This window comes from Myotis yumanensis, unplaced genomic scaffold (assembly GCF_028538775.1).
Source record: "Myotis yumanensis isolate MYYU_CA2020_CCGP unplaced genomic scaffold, mMyoYum1.0.hap1 SCAF_4, whole genome shotgun sequence".
Taxonomy (NCBI): domain Eukaryota; kingdom Metazoa; phylum Chordata; class Mammalia; order Chiroptera; family Vespertilionidae; genus Myotis; species Myotis yumanensis.
Genome location: NW_027223755.1, coordinates 105,944,574 through 105,965,690, shown reverse-complemented (window position 1 = coordinate 105,965,690; position 21,117 = coordinate 105,944,574). Strand labels below are relative to the sequence as shown.

The 21,117-nt window shown below is 44.4% G+C and overlaps 1 protein-coding gene and 1 non-coding gene across 9 annotated transcripts; one reads left to right on the top strand and one right to left on the bottom strand.

Moving 5' to 3' along the window:
* Positions 1-1,020: 1,020 nt before the first annotated feature.
* TMEM219 (transmembrane protein 219) lies at positions 1,021-20,525 on the top strand. 8 transcript variants are annotated; one of them, XM_070413532.1, is made up of 6 exons: positions 1,021-1,113; positions 7,731-7,932; positions 8,020-8,209; positions 16,922-17,151; positions 18,922-19,091; positions 20,429-20,525. In XM_070413532.1, exons 2-5 carry the CDS (start codon positions 7,768-7,770, stop codon positions 19,057-19,059), a joined length of 723 nt encoding a protein of 240 aa, XP_070269633.1. In that variant the 5' UTR covers positions 1,021-1,113; positions 7,731-7,767; the 3' UTR covers positions 19,060-19,091; positions 20,429-20,525. The 8 variants fall into 8 exon arrangements, with proteins under 8 accessions (XP_070269633.1, XP_070269628.1, XP_070269629.1 ...); XM_070413527.1 differs by having other exon boundaries at positions 1,029-1,132; positions 7,734-7,932; XM_070413528.1 differs by having other exon boundaries at positions 1,030-1,132.
* On the bottom strand, positions 15,839-15,944 carry LOC139009730 (U6 spliceosomal RNA). Its single transcript, XR_011471430.1, has one exon. It is a non-coding gene; the product is annotated as a U6 spliceosomal RNA (small nuclear RNA).
* Positions 20,526-21,117: the final 592 nt, after the last annotated feature.

The following is a 21,117-nucleotide window of genomic DNA, read 5'->3' as shown; positions in this document are numbered from 1 at the left end:
GAGAGATAGTTAGAAACATCGATGAGAGAGAAACATTGATCAGCTGCCTCCTGCACATCTCCTACTGGGGATGTGCCCGCAACCCAAGTACATGCCCTTGACCGGAATTGAACCTGGGACCTTTCAGTCCGCAGGCCGACGCTCTATCCACTGAGCCAAACTGGTTTCGGCAAGAAGTCATTTTTTTAATTTAAAACATATTTTTATTGATTTCAGAGAGGAAAGGAAAGGGAGAAAGAGATAGAAACATCAATGATGAGACAGAATCATTGATTGGCTGCCTCCTGCACACACCCCTACTGGGGATTGAGCCCGCTATCCGGGCATGTACTCTGACCGGGAATTGAAGCATGACCTCCTGGTTCATAGGTGGACACTCAAACGCTGAGCCATGCCGGCTGGGCAAGAAGTCATTTATAACATGCTCTTACTGAGATGCCCCACAGTTTCCCATAATGTGTGGTCAACTTTACTGCAATGAGTCAATAAGCCCAACTTTGTTCAATTATTGCTGTGTTCTGGGTAGCCTTTTATGGGAGGGCATTGACGCTGGAAATTGGATTTTTTTTTTTTTCACTGAAAGATACTGATTTTTTTAAAGTTAACTCCAAACAAGTTTTAAACACTAAAAGAGGCCCACGGGTTTGATTTGGCCTGAGAGCTGCCAGTTTGCAACCTTTTGGTTGGATGATTTCCCTATTAGATGAAAAGGTCAATACTGTTATGAATGGCTAACTGTTAAGTACCTAAACGGAACCAAGGATTAGAACACATTCTCACATGTATTGTTTTATTTAATGTTCTTTGCTACTTAAGTCATTCAGAACTCTAAACGCTGTTCATGCTGTGCCATTCGCAAGGTTGCCTGCTGCATATTTGTCTACAAGGTCAAAGTCCTATGGCAGGATGCTGATGATGTATACCCATTTCCCTCTCACTGTGAGCCTGTAGCCATGGGAACTGTGATAAGTACACAACAACACCTTCAGAAACAAATCCTCAGGGATCAAAGTTTATTTTAATGAAGCTGGCCTGATCACAGAGGAATCTGGGGGACTTTCTGGCTTCTCAGCACTGCGCTGCCTCTGACTTGAAGCTGGCGCTGGAGAAGCAGTAAGTGGAGCTGCCTCAGGTATGGGCTTCTTACTGGGAGCTGGGACTTGGGCCAGGCAGAGAAAGGCAAGGGGAAAATGCTTCTAGGTCTGCGGCTCCTGAGGAGAAAACAGAAGGGTTTTTGTATTCCAGGTCCCATGGTCTCTGAGAGCTTTGTGAGTTCTGAGAGTATGTGGAGTGAGTCTAGATCAGTGGTTCTCAACCTTCCTAGTGCTGCGACCCTTTAATACAGTTCCTCATGTTGTGGTGACCCCCAACCATAAAATTATTTTCGTGGCTACTTCATAACTGTAATGTTGTTACTATTATGAATCGTAATGTAAATATCTGATATGCAGGATGTATTTTCATTGTTACAAATTGAACATAATTAAGGCATAGTGATTAATCACAAAAACAATATGTAATTATATATGTGTTTTCCGATGGTCTTAGGCGACTCCTGTGAAAGGGTCGTTCTACCCTCAAAGGGGTCGCGACCCACAGGTTGAGAACCGCTGGCCTAGAAGGTGATGCAGGCCTGCTTCCCTACAAATGTAAACACCAAGTGTTCCTTCCTCTTCATTTTTTTTTCAGGGGATGGGCTGGCTGGGGGGGAGGGGTCACAGGAGGTTGGCCAGCCTGCCCTGCGCTGATCAGGGGCAGAGCTCACCAGGGGGAGGGGCCTCACGCAGTTTCCCAGCTGGCCCCGCCCCTGGTCGAACTCCAAGTTGAGGGGACAGTTTGCATATTAGGCTTTTATTATGAGCTCAAAGGTCACCGGCACATAATAAAAGCCTAATATGCAAATTGATCAAAAGGTGGAACGATCAGTGAAACAACTGGTTGCTATGATGTGCACTGACCACAGGGGGCAGATACTCAGTGCAGGAGCTGCCCCAGCCCACAGGCCCCAGGCCAGCCAAGGCAGGTGCCAGCAGGGACCCCCTGATCACCCTGCTGGTAACCCCCAGATCAGCCCTGATCGCTGGTCAGGCCGAGGGACCCTACCCGGGCCTTTAGTATAGAATAGTTTCTTATTTATTGTTTTTCTGTGGTATCAGTTGTAACTTTTATTTCATTTCTGATTTTATTTATTTGGACTCTTTCTCTTTTTTTGATGAGTCTGTCTAAAGGATTTTCAAATGTGTGTATGTCTTCAAAAAAACCACTTTTAATTTCATTGATCTTTTAAAAAATTATAGCCTCTATTTCGGTGGTTCTCAACCTTCTGGCCCTTTAAATACAGTTCCTCATGTTGTGACCCAACCATAAAATTATTTTATTTATTTATTTTTTTAAATATATTTTATTGATTTTTTACAGAGAGGAAGGGAGAGAGAGATAGAGAGTTAGAAACATCCATGAGAGAGAAACATCGACCAGCTGCCCCCTGCACATCTCCCACTGGAGATGTGCCCGCAACCCAGGTACATGCCCTTGACCGGAATCGAACCCGGGACCCTTCAGTCCGCAGGCCGACGCTCTATCCACTGAGCCAAACCGGTTTCGGCATAAAATTATTTTCATTGCTACTTCATAACTGTAATGTTGTTACTATTATGAATTGTAATGTAAATATCTGATATGCAGGATGGTCTTAGGCGACCCCTGTAAAAGGGTCATTCGACCCCCAAAGGGGTCACGACCCACAGGTTGAGAACCACTGCTCTAGAATGTCATGCAGAAAACTCACTCGCATCTTCAGGCATGAGCTCAAAGGTCACCGGAACAAAAACACCTTCTCTGACCTCCTTATTTAAGTGGCCTGATCCTGGGCGGGTGGCTCAGTTGGTTGGAGTGTTGTCCCGTACACTAAAAAGGCTGTGGGTTCAATCCCCAGTCTGGGCCCATATGAGAGGCAACTGATCTCTCACTCTCTCTTCTTTCCCTCCCTTCCTCTCTTTCTAAAAAATGCAATAAACATATCCTTAGGTGAGGAATAAAAAAAATTAACAAAGTGACCTGTCTCTTATTCCCTACATCTTCGTATTCATTTCCTCCATATCCATTGCAAAATTATTTGTCTACATTTCTCATTACAATGGAAGCTCTATGACAGTGATGGCGAACCTATGACACGCGTGTCAGAGGTGACACGCGAACTCATTTTTTTGGTTGATTTTTCTTTGTTAAAAGGCATTTAAATATATAAAATAAATATCAAAAATATAAGTCTTTGTTTTCCTATGGTTGCAAATATCAAAAAATTTCTATATGTGACACGGCACCAGAGTTAAGTTAGGGTTTTTCAAAATGCTGACATGCCGAGCTCAAAAGGTTTGCCATCACTGCTCTATGAGGTATGGAACATTACCTAACGCATTCTCCATTATAACTCCAGCATCCAAGCGCACAGAGTTGCTCTGTGAATATCTGTTGGATGAATTCAGGTGGGAAAGGAGAGAAGGATGACTGGGGAGATAAGAGGGGATCTGAAGCACAGTGAAAGAACTGGCCGTGAGCTGGAGGAGGGACAGAGCTTCCTCTGTAAACAGCGGCGAGGAGGAAAGTTTGGATGTATATGTATGAAATGTGTCCGTGGGGCGCAGGGGTGTGTGGCAAGGGCAGAAAGTTAAAAGATTTCATGGGTGATGGACTCTTTCTGGTGAGGTCATCTGCTGACAGTTCAGATGGAAGTTTCGGAGGTTGGGTAAAGGATTTGAGGAGACTGGCAGAGATTTAGAACAGTTGCTGAGGGGAATGGGAGAATGAACACACCAACATTTTGAGACTACCACGTGCCCGGTACCTTGTTGAGTGTTGCGGTTATAGAGATGAGGAAGATGTGACATAGTCTTGGCCTTTCAGGAATTCACAATCCAAAGACGACAGACTTTCTACAAGAACGTTAAGATGCAGGGTGCTCTGTACTGTAATGGGTGGAGTGTTGCAAAGACATGATGGGGGTGGAGGTTCAATTCTGAGAGTGGGGGAAAACAGACAGAGGCTGTGACCTTTGAGGTTGGTCTTGAAGAAAGATAAAGTGTGTACAGGTAGAAGTCAGTCAGTGTGTTTCACAAAGAGAGGAGAGTACTACCTAAAAATATGGCAGTGTTGCCCAGCTGGTGGGCTTCAGTGGTCCACCTATGAACCGGGAGGTCACATGCCCAGGATGGGCACATGTCCAGGTTGTGGGCTCAGTCCCCAAAAGGGGGTGTGCTGGAGGCAGCCGATCAATGATTCTTTCTCATCATTGATGTCTCTCTCTCTCTCTCTCTCTCTCTTTCTTCTCTGAAATCAATAAAAAATATATTTAAAAAAATAAAATATGGTGGTGTGGAATAGCTAGAATTGAAAGACATTTATGTGGCTGGAGTGAAAAATGATGCTGGAAAAGAAGATTGAGGCTAGGTTGTAAGGATCTTATATGTACCAGAAATTAGAACTTTCTCCCAAAGTTAACAGAAGTCTTTAGTAGAGCAGCAGAATCTCAAGAGCACTCTTTTAGGAGGCTGCCTCAGGAGGCAACGTGGATGATGAGTTGAAGGGAAGAGAAACTGGAGTCGGTGAGGAGGGTAGGAGACAGCTGCAAGAGTCCTGATGAGAGAGTATGAGAGCCTGCAACCGGCTACGGGCCAGGGCCTTCCTTCGTTCCGCACCACCCCCTAGTGGTAAGCACATATCATAGTGAGCAATTGAACTTCCGGTCTCCCAGTGGAACTCCTGACGGGACACTTTGCATATTAGCCTCTTATATAGAAAGATTGTCACAAATTATATCTTTATACATTGTGTGTTAAGATAGATCTATAATTATTGTTTTATGCATTTGTCTTTTAAATCCTATAGGAAGAAGAGTTACAAAACCTAAAATACAATACCGACTTTTATATTTTACCTATGTAGTTACCTTAATAAGTAGTCTTCATTTCTTCATAAATTTTAAGCAAAAGTGCCCCTTTACTTAAGCCTGAAGGACTCCCTTTAGCATTTCTTATAGGGCAAGTCTACTAGTAATAAACTCTCTCAGCTTTTGTTTATGTGGGAGTCTCAATTTCTCCTTTATTATTGGACAATTTTGCGAGATATAGAATTCTTGGTTGACAGATTTTTCTTTCTGCACTTAAGTATGTTATCCCACTGACTTCTGACCACCATGACTTCTGATGAAATATTGGCATTTTTCTTATTGAAAAATCCCTTGTACTAGCTACTTCTCTTTTGCTGCTTTCCAGGTTTTCTGTTTAGTTTTGGGTTTTGATAAGTTTGTTTATAATGTGTCAGTGTGGGTCTCTCTGAATTTACCCTACTTGGAGTTTATACTATTTGAAGTTTGTTGAGCTTGTAATGTACCTTTACTCTTTTTTATTGATTCAGAGAGGAAGGGAGAGGAAGAGAGAGAGAGAAGAACATCAATGATGAGAGAGAATCATCAATTGGCTGTTGTGTCCTTTGATGCACAGAAGTTTTAAATTTTGATGTAATGCAATTTATCTAGTTTATCCTTTTGTTGCCTGTGTTGTTGGTGTCATATCCAAGAAATCATTGCCAAGTCCAATGTCATAAAGTTTTCCCCCTACATTTTCTTCTAAAAGTTTGATAGTTTCAGCTCTTACATTTAGTTCTTGCATGAATTTTGAAATACCTTTTGTATATGCTGTAAAGGTAAGGGTTTAACTTCGTCCTTTTGTACATGGATATCCAGTTTTCCCAACACCATTTGTTGAATAAGACTATTTGTCCCCCCACAGAATGGCCTTGGCACCCTTGCCAAGTGTCATCTGACCACATATGAGAGGATTCTGTACGATAAACGTGTGGAGGTGGTGGTGCAGATATGGCCTGGTCTCTGCCGTAAGGAAGCCTGAGTTGAATACTCAGATTCTGTTGCAACAGTGTTTGTCCGGTGCTGGTTTTGTGCTCGGCGAACACTGGGCTCATGTTCCCCACACTGTGTCTCAGCTTCCCACCAACCACGGAGGAATGCACTAGCAGAAAGACCCGCTTTAACAGGATAAACTCAGTCCCCACAAGAGCCTGGTCATGGTTTATGCAGCGGCCGAACAGAGCCAGGGTTTGCATACAGGGTCCTGCTCCCGGCGTCCCGTTATTTCACGTCGGACGGACCTCGGCAGGCAGAACTCTGAAATGTGGGCAGAACGGAAATGCGATGGTGTCTTTTGCAGCCTGTAGGACCCTCTGCATTAAGGAGCCCCTAAAAGCCAGGGCCGACCTGACATGGAGACGGTCAACATAATTAGGCTGCAGGGAAAGACCTGGCCCCCCTGCAAGCCCAGAGTCCCGGCTGGCCGCACCCCGGGCGGACCCCGTCCTCATCCCGAGCCTGGGCGCGGCTGGGCTGTGCTACTGTGCGGGGGGGGAGCGGCTGAGCCACCGGAAAACGCGGGCGACCAGACCCGCGGTGCGGCGCCCTCCCGGCCCCTGCGGGGGAGCGTTTGCAGTTCTCGCAATGTCTCCGGGACTAGCGCCCTGGCTCTCTCCCGCCGCTCACCGGACGCGGGGTCACTTCCTCCCCTCCTCCCCTCCGCCGGCGTTCCTCTTGGTACAGCCCTACCCGGATTGGAGGCCAGGCGACTGCCGCGCGGGCTCTGCGCATGCGAGTCCCCGCCGCGGGGGGCTGGGAGGGCGCGGAGCCCGCCCTTCCACGGCTCCACGCGTGACGTCGCGGGGGGCGCGGGCCTCCGCCGGCTCGGAGCGGTGAGAGCGGGCGCGGGCGCCCCGGCGCTGCTGGACCCGGCAGGGATGCGCGTGTAGAGTTCCTGCAGGGGCGCTGGGGAAGGGGAGGCCGGGGCAGCAGCGGCCCCGACCCGCAGGCTCTGCCCCTTCCCCTCCTGCTTCCCCCCCTTTGCCAACCAGCCGGGAGGGGAGGCCGGGCCGGGGCTGAGCGTGGTGACACCTGCACTGCTGGCGCGCTGCTCCCCTCCGCCCCTTTCCAGATGTTCCTTGGCCTCAGGCTGTCGCTTCCCGCCTGGGAAGGAGCACTCCGCTCGGAAGCGGGGCCGGGCTTCAGACCGTGGCCCCGCCACTCCTGTGTTCAAGTCCGCAAGCCTCCGTTTCCGCCTTGCCTCACCTTTCCTGAAGATAAATATGGCACAGAAAAAAATAGAAAAGAAATGGACATTTGTTGAGCTCCTGCGTGGCCACGTATTATGCAAACCGCTTCTATCTGCCACGTTCAGTCCTGGTTCCGTGGGTTAGCGCTCCCATTGCACATATGCTAACCTCCCAGAGTTGGACTGAGTTTTCTCACGTGTCCATGGAAGGGCAGGGGAGGATTCAAGCGGAGCGGTTTGACCTCAAAGTGGGTTTCTTTTCGTCAGACGCTTCCTTTGGGCTATTGGCTGTTCTGCAGCCAAACCCCAGGCCCAGAACAGCTGTTTCCTGAATTTCTACTTTTAAGAATGCTCCTTTTCGGGTTCCCTTTTCCAGCACAGTATGCTCCCCACTTCCGCCTTGATTGCTTCAGAAATTAAATGCAGCAAACATTCGCTGCGTGGTGCAGGGCGGTGAGCGCTTGGAGTCGAGAGCCTTGGATTCTTGTCCTGGCTCTGCCACTGTCCGTGGTGGTGGGCGAGGCCCTGGTCTCCTGGGTGCTTCAGCTTCCCTTTGAGGAACATGGGTAAGTGCCTTCTGCCTGGCAGGCTCTTGCCCAGTTCTCCCTTCCTGTCCTCCAGCAGGTTTTCCGTGGAGGCCCAGACCCCTCTGCTCCCCATGGGCAGCTGTCAGGCAGGGCACAACCTGCATCTCTGTCTGGCCCACCACCCACCTCTGGTCTGTGCCACTTTGATCCTGCTGCTGCTTGGCCTCTCTGGCCTGGGCCTCGGTGGCTTCCTTCTCACTCACAGGACTGGCCTGCGCAGCCCTGACATCCCTCAGGTGAGTACCCTCCTGCTCATCTGCCCCGTGGAGGCCTGCTCCTGCTGCTGCTCTCTCACCTCTCTCCCACCTTCCTTTTGCACACAGGACTGGGTCTCCTTCTTGAGATCTTTCGGCCAGCTGACCCTGTGCCCCACGACTGCGACAGTCACAGAGACGTGGCACGGGTCCCATGTCGTGGGCTTGCTGACCACCTTGAACTTCGGAGATGGTCCAGGCAGGAACAAGACCCAGACATTTCAAGCCACGGTGCGGGGTAGTCAGATGGGATTGAAAGGTGAGATGGAGGACGGTGGGGGTTGGACATCAGAACACTCAGGGGTGGGGCCTGCCCCTCAACTCACCAACCTGGTGACCTTAGGCACATCCCTTAGTCACTCCGACTGTGATGAGGACTAGATACTTACAGTGAAAACGATGCCCGCTGGGTAGGTTCTCTATAAATGTTTTCTCTCTCCCCTTCTAGCTCTGGGGTTCTTTGATTCTATTCTTGGAGGTGTGATGACATGGGCTAGATTTGACCTAATGTTCTTTGTCATCCTTCTTCATTCCTCCAGCCTTCTCCTCATAGAGGCAGCTTTTTCTCAGGGATGTCTAAGAAGCATGTTCTGTTCAGTTAAACCAGTGGTTCTCAACCTTCTGGCCCTTTAAATACAGTTCCTCATGTCGTGACCCAACCATAAAATTATTTTCGTTGCTACTTCATAACTGTAATGTTGCTACTGTTATGAATCGTAATGTAAATATCTGATATGCAGGATGGTCTTAGGCGACCCCTGTGAGAGGGTCGTTCGACCGCCAAAGGGGTCGCGACCCACAGGTTGAGAACCACTGTGTTAAACTAATGTGTTCAGTGCCTGCTATGTGTGTGACACAGCTCTATGTGCTATGGAGGATACAGAAAACAATTAGATATCATCCAAAGCGCTTAAAGTCTTCTGGGAAAATAAGGAGTGAGAGTGAGTCGGTGGGTTCCATTAATTCCTGTGTGAGATTCAGCCTCAGGTTCCTTATCTAAAAAATTGGGAGATGGCCCGACTGGTGTCGCTCAGTGGTTGAGTGTCGACCTATGAGCCAGGAGGTCACAGTTCATCACACCGCACAGTTCGATTCCCAGTCTGGGTCAGGGCACATGCCCAGGTTGCCGGCCCGATCCCCAGTAGTAGGGGGTGTGCAGGAGGCAGCTGATCAATGATTCTCTCTCATCATTGACGTTTCTGTTTCTCCTTTTCCATTCCTCTCTGAAATCAATAAAAATATTGGTTGATGTGTTTTACATCTATACAATATTTCTCTCTGTCTTTCCCTCTCTCTTCCACTCTCTCTGAAAATCAATGGGGGAAAAAATATTAAATTCTTACTCGGGTGAGAATTTAAATAAATAAATAAATAAATAAATAATTGGGAGTGACTTCTGAGGTCCTTTTCAACACTATCATTCTAAGATTCTCCTATGAATCACATATGTGTATGTATATGTGGGGTAGGTCTTTGTCCAGGTATACATCTGTGATCAAAGAGCAAGAGTAAAGGAATGTATCTGACATGTAATAGTATTATTGAGAAATGATTCACATGCCATAAATTTCATTTAAAATGTACAACTAAATGATTTTTCACATATTCACAAAAGTGTGCAGCTATCATCACAATTTTAGAACATTTTCATTACCAGATAGATTTTGTACCCGTTAGCAGTCATTCTCCTTTTTCTCCTAACCTCCCAACTCTAGGCAACCACTAATCTACTTACTGTCTCTGTAGATTTGCTTATTCTGGACATTTCATATAATAATGGTCTTTTGTGATTGGCTTCTTTCACTTAGCATTATGTTGTAGTACATAAATTTTGTACTTATTTTGCTTAATAGTATTCACTGTATGACTATTACACATTTTATTTGTGCATTTATCATTTAATTGGCATTTAGATTGTTTCCACTTTTTGGCTGTTATGAATAATGCTGCTGTGAACAGCTGTGTGCAAGTTTCTGTGTGATCATATATTTTGATTTCTCTTGGGTATATAACCAGGAGTGGAATTGCTGGGTCATATGGTAACTCTGTTTAATCTTTTGAGGAACTGCCAGAGTACTTTCAAAGTGGCTCTCCCATTTTATACTCCCATCAGCAGTGTAGGAGGGTTCCATTTCTCCACATCTACTCCAACACTTGCTATTATCTGTCTTTTTTTATTATAGCCCTCCTAGTCAATGTGAAGTAGTGTCTCACTGTAATTCTTTTTTTTTTTTTTTTTTTTTTTTTTTTTTAATTAAATCTTTATTGTTCAGATTATTACATTTGTTCCTCTTTTTTCCCCCTATAACTCCCCTCCTTCCAGCTCCCACCCCACCCTCCACCCTCACTCCCCACCCACTGTGTTCATCCATAGGTGCATGATTTTTGTCCAGTCACTTCCCGCATCTCCCACACCCCCTTTTCCCCCAAGAATAGTCAGTCTATTCCCTTTCTATGTCCCTGATTCTATTATAATCACCAGTTCATTCTGTACATCAGGTTATTTATTCACTTGATTCTTAGATTCATTTGTTGATAGATGCATGTTTGTTGTTCATAATTTGTATCTTTACCTTTTTCTTCTTCTTCCTCTTCTTAAAGGATACCTTTCAGCATTTCATATAATACTGGTTTGGCGGTGATGAACTCCTTTAGCTTTTCCTTATCTGTGAAGCTCTTTATCTGACCTTCAATTCTGAATGATAGCTTTGCTGGATAAAGTAATCTTGGTTGTAGGTTCTTGGTATTCAGCACTTTGAATATTTCTTGCCATTCCCTTCTGGCCTGCAAAGTTTCTGTTGAGAAATCAGCTGACAGTCGTATGGGTATTCCCTTGTAGGTAATTGAGCCTCTTTCTCTTGCTGCTTTTAAGATTTTCTCTTTGTCTTTTGCTCTTGGCATTTTAATGATGATGTGTCTTGGTGTGGTCCTCTTTGGATTCCTTTTGTTTGGGGTTCTCTGCGCTTCTTGGACCTGTAAGTCCATTTCTTTCACCAGGTGGGGGAAGTTTTCTGCCATTATTTCTTGAAATAGGTTTTCAATATCTTGCTGTCTCTCATCTTCTGGCACTCCAATGACTCTGATATTAGACCGCTTAAAGCTGTCCCAGAGGCTCCTTACACTATCTTCACACTTTCGGATTCTTTTTTCATTTTGCTTTTCCAATTGGGTGTTTTTTGTCGAATCTTTGGTTTGATTATTGTACTCCTCTGGTTTGCTATTGGGTATAATATTCTTTATTTCAGTCCGTGTATGCTTACTTTCTAATTTCTTTATCGTAGCATCGAGGGTCTCATTAGTTTTCGTGAGGTTCTGCACAAATTTATGGCAAGCCCTCAAAATTGCGATTCTTAGCTCCATATCCTCCATTTCTGTCATGTTTTTTTGTCTCCGCATCTTTTATGCTTTCTTGGTGCACCCCCTTGTGGTCTCTGTGCGCAGTCTTGTTCTAGCCAAGCCTTAATTGTTGTAGTTAACACTAGGGGGATTTGACCCTCAGGCCGACTGGCTATAGGAATCAGCTGTGCGGAAAACGTCTGTCTTCTGGGGAGGCGCTAATCCAGCCTTTGCCTGAGGCGATCGGCAAATGGCTGTGCGCAGGCTTTGGGCGGGGCGGGATCAACAGGGCGGGCGGAGGGAGCAGTTATGGCCACGCTCAGTCCCGTTCCCAGAGGCTCTGCTTCTCAGAACCCCGGCAGCCGCTGCAAACCTCGGAGAGAAAGCTGCCCTCAGGTTCCAACTGATGCCGGGTAATCCCGCTTCTCCCGTTTGAGTCTGGGTCCCTAGAGACTCGCCCGGATCTGGAGCCCAGAGTCTGAGACTCACTCCCGACCGAAAACGACAACCGCGCCCTCAGCCACCAGCCCGCTTTCGCGCGCACCTCGGTACCTTTGTATTTTCCACACTGCGCCGCCTCTGAGCCTCGATTTGCTGTTCTCTTTCCTTCTAGTTGTAGAGTCTCTCTTCAGCCAGCCTTCCTGTGGCTCTGGGTGATGTCCGTTCAGTCTTTTAGTTGTATTTTTGAAATGGTTGTTTGCGGCAGCGGTCTCCGGTGTTTACCTACGCCGCCATCTTGGTCGACCTCCCTCTCACTGTAATTCTGATTTGCATTTTCCTGGTGGCTAATGATATTGAGCATTTTTTCATGTGTTTATTGGCCATTGGCATATTTTTGGAGAAAGATATATTCAGAGTTTTTGCTCATTTTTAAAATTGGGTAATTTGTCTTTTAATTTAGTTGTAAGCATTCTTTATATTTTCTAGCTACAAGTCTCTTATCTGATGTGTGCTTTGCAAATATTTTCTCCCATTCTCTAGGTTCTTTTCACTTTGTTGATGGTATTCTTTGAAGCACAAACATTTTTGACTTAGATCAATTCCAGCTTATCTTTTTTTTCTCTATTGTTGCTTGTGGTAGTAGCATATCTAAGAAGACTTTGCCTAACCCAAGTTCCCTAAGATTTACTTCTGTTTTTTTCTTCTAAGAATTTTATAGTTTTAGCTTTTATATTTATATCTATCATCCTTTTTAAAAATTATTATTTTTTCTTACATTTTTATTGTTTTGTTTTGTTTTTTGGATCCTTTATTTTTTTTTAATTCTCACCCGAGTATATGCTCGTTGATATTAGGGAGAGGGGAAGAGAGAGAGAGATACATCAATGTGAGAGAGAACATCAACTAGTTGCCCTCCACACGTGCCCCAACGGGGGATCAAACCTGTAACCCAGGTATGTGCTCTGACTGGGAATCAAACCCACAACCTTTTGGTATAAAGGACGACACTCCAACGAATTGAGCTACACCAGCCAGTGTTCTATGACCCATTCTGAATTTATTTTTATGTATGGTGTGAGGATGGGTCCAACTTCATTCTTTTGCAGGTGGTCTCATCATGTTTTATTGAAAAGACTATTATATCCCCATTGAGTAGTCGTGGTACCCTTGACCACATGCCCTGGCCAGGTGGCTCAGTTGGTTGGAGCATTCTTCTGTACACGAAAGGTTGCAGGATTGATTCCAGGTCAAAACACATACATAGGTTATGGGTTCAATCCCTGGTCAGGGTGCATACAGGAGGCAACCAATTGATGTTTCTCTCTCTCTCTCTCTCTCTCTCTCTCCCTTCCTCTCTCTAAAAATCAATAAAAACTTCTTCTTGGGTGAGGATTTAAAAAAAAAAATCAGTTGACCATAGATGTATGAGTTTATTTCTGGACTCTCAGTTCTATTCCATGATCTATATGTCTATCCTTATGTTAGTACCACGCTGTTTTGATCACTATAACTTTGTAGTAAGTTTTGAAATCAGAAAATATGAGTCCTCCAACTTTGTTCTTTTTAAAGATTGTTTTGGCTATTCTGGATCCTTTGGATTTCCATATGAATTTTTGGATCAGTTTGTCAATTTTTGCTTCTGCAAAGAAGACTTTTTTAAAAAAATAATGGCTAGAAACAAAGTAATAACATTAAAGATTACTTTGGACAAAATTTAAAATGAACACCTATTGGAAATCAATGAAAACATTTAATGAATGAATAAATAAATAAACAAGTAAAATGAACACTTACGATGTACCAAGCATGGGAAATACAGAGATTTGTAAGACATGGACCCTTGTTTCAAGTTGTTCACCATCTAGCAAGGATACAGATGTGAACATCTATGTATATAAAAGCCTAATATGTTAAGTGTCTGACTGTTCAACCCTTTGACCGGTCACTATGACGTGCACTGACTATCAGGGGGCAGACGCTTCGACCGGTAGGTTAGCTTGCTGCTGGAGTCCGGCCTATCAGGACTGGGCTAGACGGGCTGGGCATGCCCTGGAGCCCTCCTACAGTCCCTCCCCAACCTGCAAAATATTTCTTCTAATTAATTTCCTTTCAATGTACACGAGTCCATGCACCGGGCCTCTAGTAAATAAATAACGTTCAATGTGTGAAGTAGAACACAAGGTACAGTGGGAGTACTCAGAAATCTATCAAGCATGGATGGTGAGGACAGGCTTTTCCAAGGATACAGCGCCTGAGCTGAGGTTTGAGGCCGGCCTATATGGATGTCCTTCCAGCCAGAGGGAAGAGCGTATGCAAAGACATACAGATGGGGACCATGATGGCATTTCAGAAGCTTCCAAGGGTTTAGTTTGGCTGGTAGAGGGGAAGGATTATTGAGTGTGTGGCAGGTAATGAGCCTGAAGAAGCATTCAGAATCCCATGGAGGGGCTCATGTGTCAAGCCAAGGCAGTTGGACTTTATTTAGTACATTGTGCAAACTCAAAGATTTTAATCAGGGAAATAAGATTTTGTTTTTGTGTTGTTCTTTTAAAAAGATAACACTTGTTGACTGACTTCCAGGAAGAAATGTGTCCAGATTCAGGAAGACCAGTTGGGAGGTGGTTGCAATAAAAAGATGATGAGAAAAACTGAGCTAAGACAGTGCTGTGAAAGAAGGGTACTGATTTGAGAGAGATGTCAGAAGTGTGAGATTGACAGGACTGGGTGACTGATTTGATCTGGGGAACACAGAAGAAAGGGGAGTTCCCTTATAGAATTTTACATGTACATTTCTCAATTGTAATTACAATGTACATACTGGTTTGTATTTCTCTTTTTTCACTTATGACAGTGTGTTTTTTATATTAGTGCAAAAAACAAAAGCATTATTATTTTAATGGTGTAAAGTGATTCATTTAGTGGTAAGGCCATCATTTGTTAATGCTTTCTCTATTGTTAAACATCTTTATTGTTTCCTATTTTTTGGCATTTTAAAAATGAAATCACAATAAATATTTGGTATGTATTTTTCTTTTGAATCTGTCCTTAGGAATAATTTCTACAAGTGGTTTTACTGAGTCAAAGGATATGGATCCCCCCCCCCCCCCTTTTTTTTACCTTGAGTACTCTCTTTAATAGAAGTTACAAAGCAGATGTAAAAGTCCTCCTAACTCCCCTGTAAAGTTAACAGTTTGGTAAGCATCTTCTTAGTCCCTCCCTGTACCCATTTAAAATTGTAACAGATACAGCCAAGTTGTCTCCTAAAAGATGTCACAAATTGAGAGTGGCCATTTTTCCAAATCTTCAATAACTTGTTATTACTCTTTTTCATTTTTACCAATTTAATGGGCAAAGAAATTACTTGCTTTAATTTACTTTCTCCTGATTACTAGTGAGGTTGTGCATCTTCTTACAAGTTTATTTACCATTTTCATGTTTTCTCTGAACTTCCTATTCACTTTCTTTGCTTATTTTTCATTGTCTTTATCTTCTTGATTTTTAGGTCTTTATGTATTCTGGCTAGTAAACCTTTTGCCAATTAAATCTATTATAGATATTTTTAACCAGTCTGTTTCTTGTGTGTGTGTGTGTGTGTGTTTTGTTTTGTTTTGTTTTGTTTTGTTTTAAATATATTCTTTATTGATTTCAGAGAGGAAGAGAGAAAGAGAGACAGATAGAAATATCAATGATGAGAGAGAATCATTGATCGGCTGCCTCCTACACAACCCCCACTGGGGATTTAGCTGCAACCCAGGCATGTGCCCTTGGCCGGAATTGAACCTGGGACCCTTCAGTCCGCAGGCTGACGCTCTATCCACTGAGCCAAGCCGGCCAGGGCCTTGTGTGTGTTTTTTTTTAAAAAATATTTTTACTGATTTCAGAGAGGAAGAGAGAGGGAGAGAGAGATAGAAGCATCCATGAGAGAGAATCGTTGATTGGCTGCCTCCTGCACACCCCCTACAGGGGATGGAGCCCACACCCTGGGCATGTGCCCTTGACTGGAATTGAACCTGGGGCCCTTCAGTCTGATGCTCTATCCACTGAGCCAAACCAGCTAGAGCTCGTGTGTGTGTGTGTGTGTGTGTGTGTGTGTGTGTATGTGTGTGTGTGTTTTAATGTGGAACGCTTAACAAATTTTCATGTCATCCTTGTGCAGGGGCCATGCTAATCTTCTCTGTATCGTTCCAGTTTTAGTATATGTGCTGCCAAGCAAGCACTCTTGTGTGTGTTTTTTAAACTTATCTTTCATTATATAGAAGCCTTCAATTTGTTATGAGGTTAAGTTTATTGCTCTTGTTCTTTACTCAGGCTTCTAGATTTTGTGACATTTTTAGCAAGGGTTTCCCAACTTTAAAATTAGAAAATATTTTTCCATATTTTCTTTTAATACTTACTTAGGTTTTTGGGGTTTTTTAGTTAGTTTGTTTGTTTATATAGGTATTTAATATATCTGGACTTAATTTTATAGTGTGAGATAAGAGTCTAACCTATTTTCACAAATGGAATTGTCCCAAGGCCATTAACTGAATAGGCTATTTTTCCACTAATTTGAAATGGGATGTGAACCTTTTCTGTTGTGTTGTTAGTCTTTACCTGAGGATATTTTTTCCAATGATTTTTAGAACGATTGGAATTGGGGGCGGGGGGTTGGGGGGAACATCAATGTGAGAGAGACACATGGATTGGTTGCCTCCTGCACATACCCCAACCGGGGCTGGGGAATCGAACCTGCAGCCCAGATATGTACCCTTGACTGGGAATCAATCCCATGACTCTTCTGTATGTGGGCCGACGCTCTAACCACTGAGAAACACAATCCAGGGCCGGATGTGAACCTTTTAATGGATTTTCGTACCTAGTGGAAAATTGCTTTCTTAAAAAAGGATGAACTAGTTTATACAAACTGACATTGACAATGTGTATCTATCCCCGGTTCACTGCAACCTTGTAAATATTGATGTGTTTGTTTTGTTGGTTGTAAGCTAATTTAAATTAATTTTTGTTTATATTAGTACTTACTTATTTTCATTTTTAATTTATGTAAACAATGGTGTATAGAGTACTTCATTGAATAGAACCAGTGCTAAAACACCTGGAACTGTAGGGAGCCTTTGAAATGAATAGAAGTCTGAAAAGGGGTGGTTCGCACCCGACCCTTCATTTTCTTCCATCTCCTCTCCCATGCTCCTCACAGGATCTTCTGCAGGAGAGCTGGTCCTCGTTACAGCCAGGGTGACCACAGAAAGGACCCCAGGAATCTGCCTGTATTTTAGTGCTGTCCCAGGACTCCTGCCCTCCAGCCAGCCACCCATCTCCTGCTCAGAGGAAGGAGTAGGAAATGCCACCCTGAGCCCTAGGATGGCTGAGGACTGTGTCCGGGTCTGGAGCCAGGAAGGCCTTGCGCTCACCAAACTGCTCACCTCGGTAAGAGCTTCAGGTTGTCAGGGTTTCATAGACTTCCATGCTGCATGCTGTATCTTGAAGGCAGTTTTTTTAAGGGGGGGGTGGAGAGGGAGAGAGATACGTCAATGTGAGAGAGATACATAGATTGGTTGCCTCCTGTACAGGCCCCAATCAGGATCAAACTTGAACCTGCGAGTTTCTGGTGCAAGGGAGGATGCTCCAACCAACTGAGCCACACCGGCCAGGGCTTGAAGGCAGTTTTACCCAGTAGATAAAACATAGGCTTTGTAATACTGACTGGGAGGCTGTGACCTTGAACAAGCACCTGAGTCTCTCTGAGCCTCAGCTTCCTCATCTGTAAAATGGAAAGCATGATACTGTCTCCTCATTCCAACAAATAAATGAGAATGAATGTAAAGTACTTAGTACAATGTCTGGTACATAATAGAAATTTGATAAATGGCAGCTATTACTATTAATTACGTCTTTAAATAACCAAAAAACATGACCTCTCCCTCAAAGGAATTCAGAAGCTGGACTAAGAGGCAGAATAAACTAATTGTTAGCATAGAGATATGAGCAAAGTACTATTCAAACAGAGCAAGGAGCAATTGACTCTAACTTGAACATTTTCAGAGAATGTTTCACGGAGATGGTGGCATTTAAGAAAGTGAATTGTGCACAGTAGTTTCTAACAGAGTGCTTTCAGATTCATTATCTCATTTTATTTTTATTTTTTTAAACATATTTTATTGATTTTTTACAGAGAGGAAGGAGAGGGATAGAGAGTTAGAAACATCGATGAGAGAGAAACACCCCCTACTAGGTATGTGCCCACAACCAAGGTACATGCCCTTGACCGGAATCGAACCTGGGACCCTTGAGTCCTCAGGCCGACACCCTCTATCCACTGAGCCAAACCGGTTAGGGCTAGATTCATTATATCATTTTAAATAACCTTTTGAGGTAGCTGTTATGATCCCATTTTACAGATGAGGAAACAGATTCAGAGAGAGGGAATGAATTGCCCAAGGCCACACAACTACTTAAGCGGCAGATGCAGGATTTCAACCGAGGCTTTCCGACTCCAAGGCCCAGGCTTGTTCTGCCCTGTCAGAGTGATTGATCCCTGAAGAATGAGGAATATTTGGGCAGATAATGCACTAGAGGGGGTTCAAGAAAAAGGAAATACATTCCAGGCATAAGGGACCAGCATGAGCACAGGCCTAGAGATTGAAAAGTGATGAGGGACTGAGGAATGACTTAGGGGAAGAGGCAGGAGAGATGCAGGAGCCTGACCATGAGGCACTGCAACGTTAGGCTAAAATGCTGTGCCCTGACACTGCAGGCCATGGGGCCAGTGGTGCTGGATGGAAGAGACTGGCCGAGTGGAGGAGAGAGCACAGTTAGGAGGCTGCTGCATACTCTTCCCTCACATTTGCAAACACCCTGGTGAGGAGTATCACCTGGGAGCTTGGAATCAGAGATCTTGGTTTCCAGACCGGGGCCCTGCTTGCACATTTTTAAAATGTGGATAATAGTGAACTCAGAGAGTCATTATTAGGAGGTTCAATGCTGGGCAAGAAGGCAGTTTGTAGACCATGGAGACAATTAGCTTGTATAGAAATAACATGTCCCTTCTAGTTGCTCCCTGGATGTGGAGAGCCCTTTCCTCCGTGGAGGCTTCTCGCCATAGCCTCGGGCTGGGGGTAAGATGTCTTCCTAAGGGAAGATTCTCTGTCTTCCCTCTGTCTCATTCATTTCTCCTTCCCTCCCTGTGCCCACCCCTAGGAGGAGCTGGCCCTGTGTGGCTCCAGGCTGCTGGTTTTGGGCTCCTTCCTGCTTCTCTTCTGTGGCCTTCTTTGCTTTTTTACTGCTGTGTGCTTCCACCCTCGTCGGGAGTCCTACTGGTCTAGAACCCGGCTCTGAGAGCACTGGTCTGGTTCCTGTCTTGTTCTCAGGTAAGGTTCTTTGCCCCAGTCCTGTGAGAACAGGGGATGGGGTGGGAGTGGGAATTGTAACTGACATAGAGTCATTCCTAAACAATATGATTTGGTTTTACTTATTTTTGAACTTCATATACATGGAATCATACATATTCTTTTGTGACTTCTTTCCATTAACATTTTGATATTAAGATTCACCCATAGATCTAGTTCACATCCAAGAAGCTTTTTGGTAACAATGGTGAATTAAGAGGGTTCGGATTTGATGATGTGTCCTGGATATGAATAATGTTTGTCTTGCTTTTTCCCTGAAATTCTGATATCCAGTTTTATGACTCAAATTTTGTAAAAGTCATCTTGAACAGCTCAAAAGAAATGATTGATGATGCCTGTTACTAGGCACATACCATGTGCCCCAGCACTTTACATGCACTTTCTCTTCTCCATTAGCCATCACTGCCTTTAGAGAAAGTTGATTCTGCTAACAGAATCTTTCGAGGGACACAAAAGCAGCAGGAAGTGGGAAACATATTGGCTAACTAGTTTGTGTATCAGCTCATTGAGGAAAAAAAATGTTTCTGTAAAATATTCTCACCTTTAGATGGTTCTAATTCAATTTGAGAGTCATATATTCTGCATCCAGTTCTTAAATTGTTCTCAGCTTCAGCTGGCTGCTGTGCCTTAGGACACAACCGCAGGAATAGTAGAAACAGCTTAAGCCCAGGGAAGGGTCAGAGGAACTGAACATTCAAGATCAACTTTGCTTATTTTTTTAAAATATATTTCTTTATTGATTTCAGAGAGGAAGGGAGAGAGGGAGAGAGATAGAAACATCAACGATGAGAGAGAACCATTAATCAGCTGCCTCCTGCACGCCCCCTACTGGGGATCGAGCCTGCAACCTGGGCATGTGCCCTTGGCCGGAATCAAACCTGGGACCCTTCAGTCCGCAGGCTGACGCTCTATCCACTGAAGCAAACTGGCTAGGGCACAACTTTGCTTATTTTGCTTAGGGCTGTGCCTGACTGCTTCAGCCACCTACTTGAGACAGGAAATGAGGCACCTCGATGCCAGGCTAAGATGCTATGACTTGACGCTTGCAGGCCATGGGCCACTGGTGCTGAGAGGAAGAGACTGGCTGAGTGGAGGAGAGAGACAGGCCTTCCTTAGATCTGAGCAGACGGGAAAAGGGATACTTCCTGGGGTCCTGAGGCCACCCCAGTTGGGAGGAGGGCTTGTCCCTGTCTCTAGTTGTCACTTCCTCTGTTCTTCCCTCAATTTCTGCAGCAATTCCAGAGCTTCCCCCAAGGGCTCTCTCACCTGCTCTGTTTTTTTATTTTATTTCTCTCCAGGTGTGAATCAACTCCTTGGGCCTTGGTTCTGAGTTGGAAGAGATGTTACAGAAAGTGGAGAGCAAAAATGTGGGGAGAAATAAATGGATTTTTTTTCCCCAGTGCTGCCCAGTGTGTTTATTGGGAATTAGAGGAGGTGGGAATTTTAAGAGTAGGTTGGTTTGGGAGGTTCAGGGGATTTTTCCTTGTTGATTCTTAGTTTAGGATACAGGTTGTCTTAGGGCAGTGATGGCGAACCTATGACACGCGAACTCATTTTTTTGGTTGATTTTTCTTTGTTAAATGGCATTTAAATATATAAAATAAATATCAAAAATATAAGTTTGTTTTACTATGGTTGCAAATATCAAAAAATTTCTATATGTGACACGGCACCAGAGTTAAGTTAGGGTTTTTCAAAATGCTGACACGCCGAGCTCAAAAGGTTCGCCATCACTGTCCTAGGGTATGGGTTACTGCAGCTCTCCCCAGGGTTGTACCTTGGCTTTGGAAAACACCTGGTTTTGATCCCAGCTCTGCCACCTTGTGCCTATGAAATAATTACAGCTAGTTGCGAGAGTCAGGTGGGTTTGGTCATGTAAAAGGCCTCAGTTTGCTGAAAGGATGTGACAGATTACCCAGCAAAGATTCCTCGAACTTGGTAGCCCAAGGCCAGGCTGTCCGGTTACTAAGCTGAGCGGCCCATATTC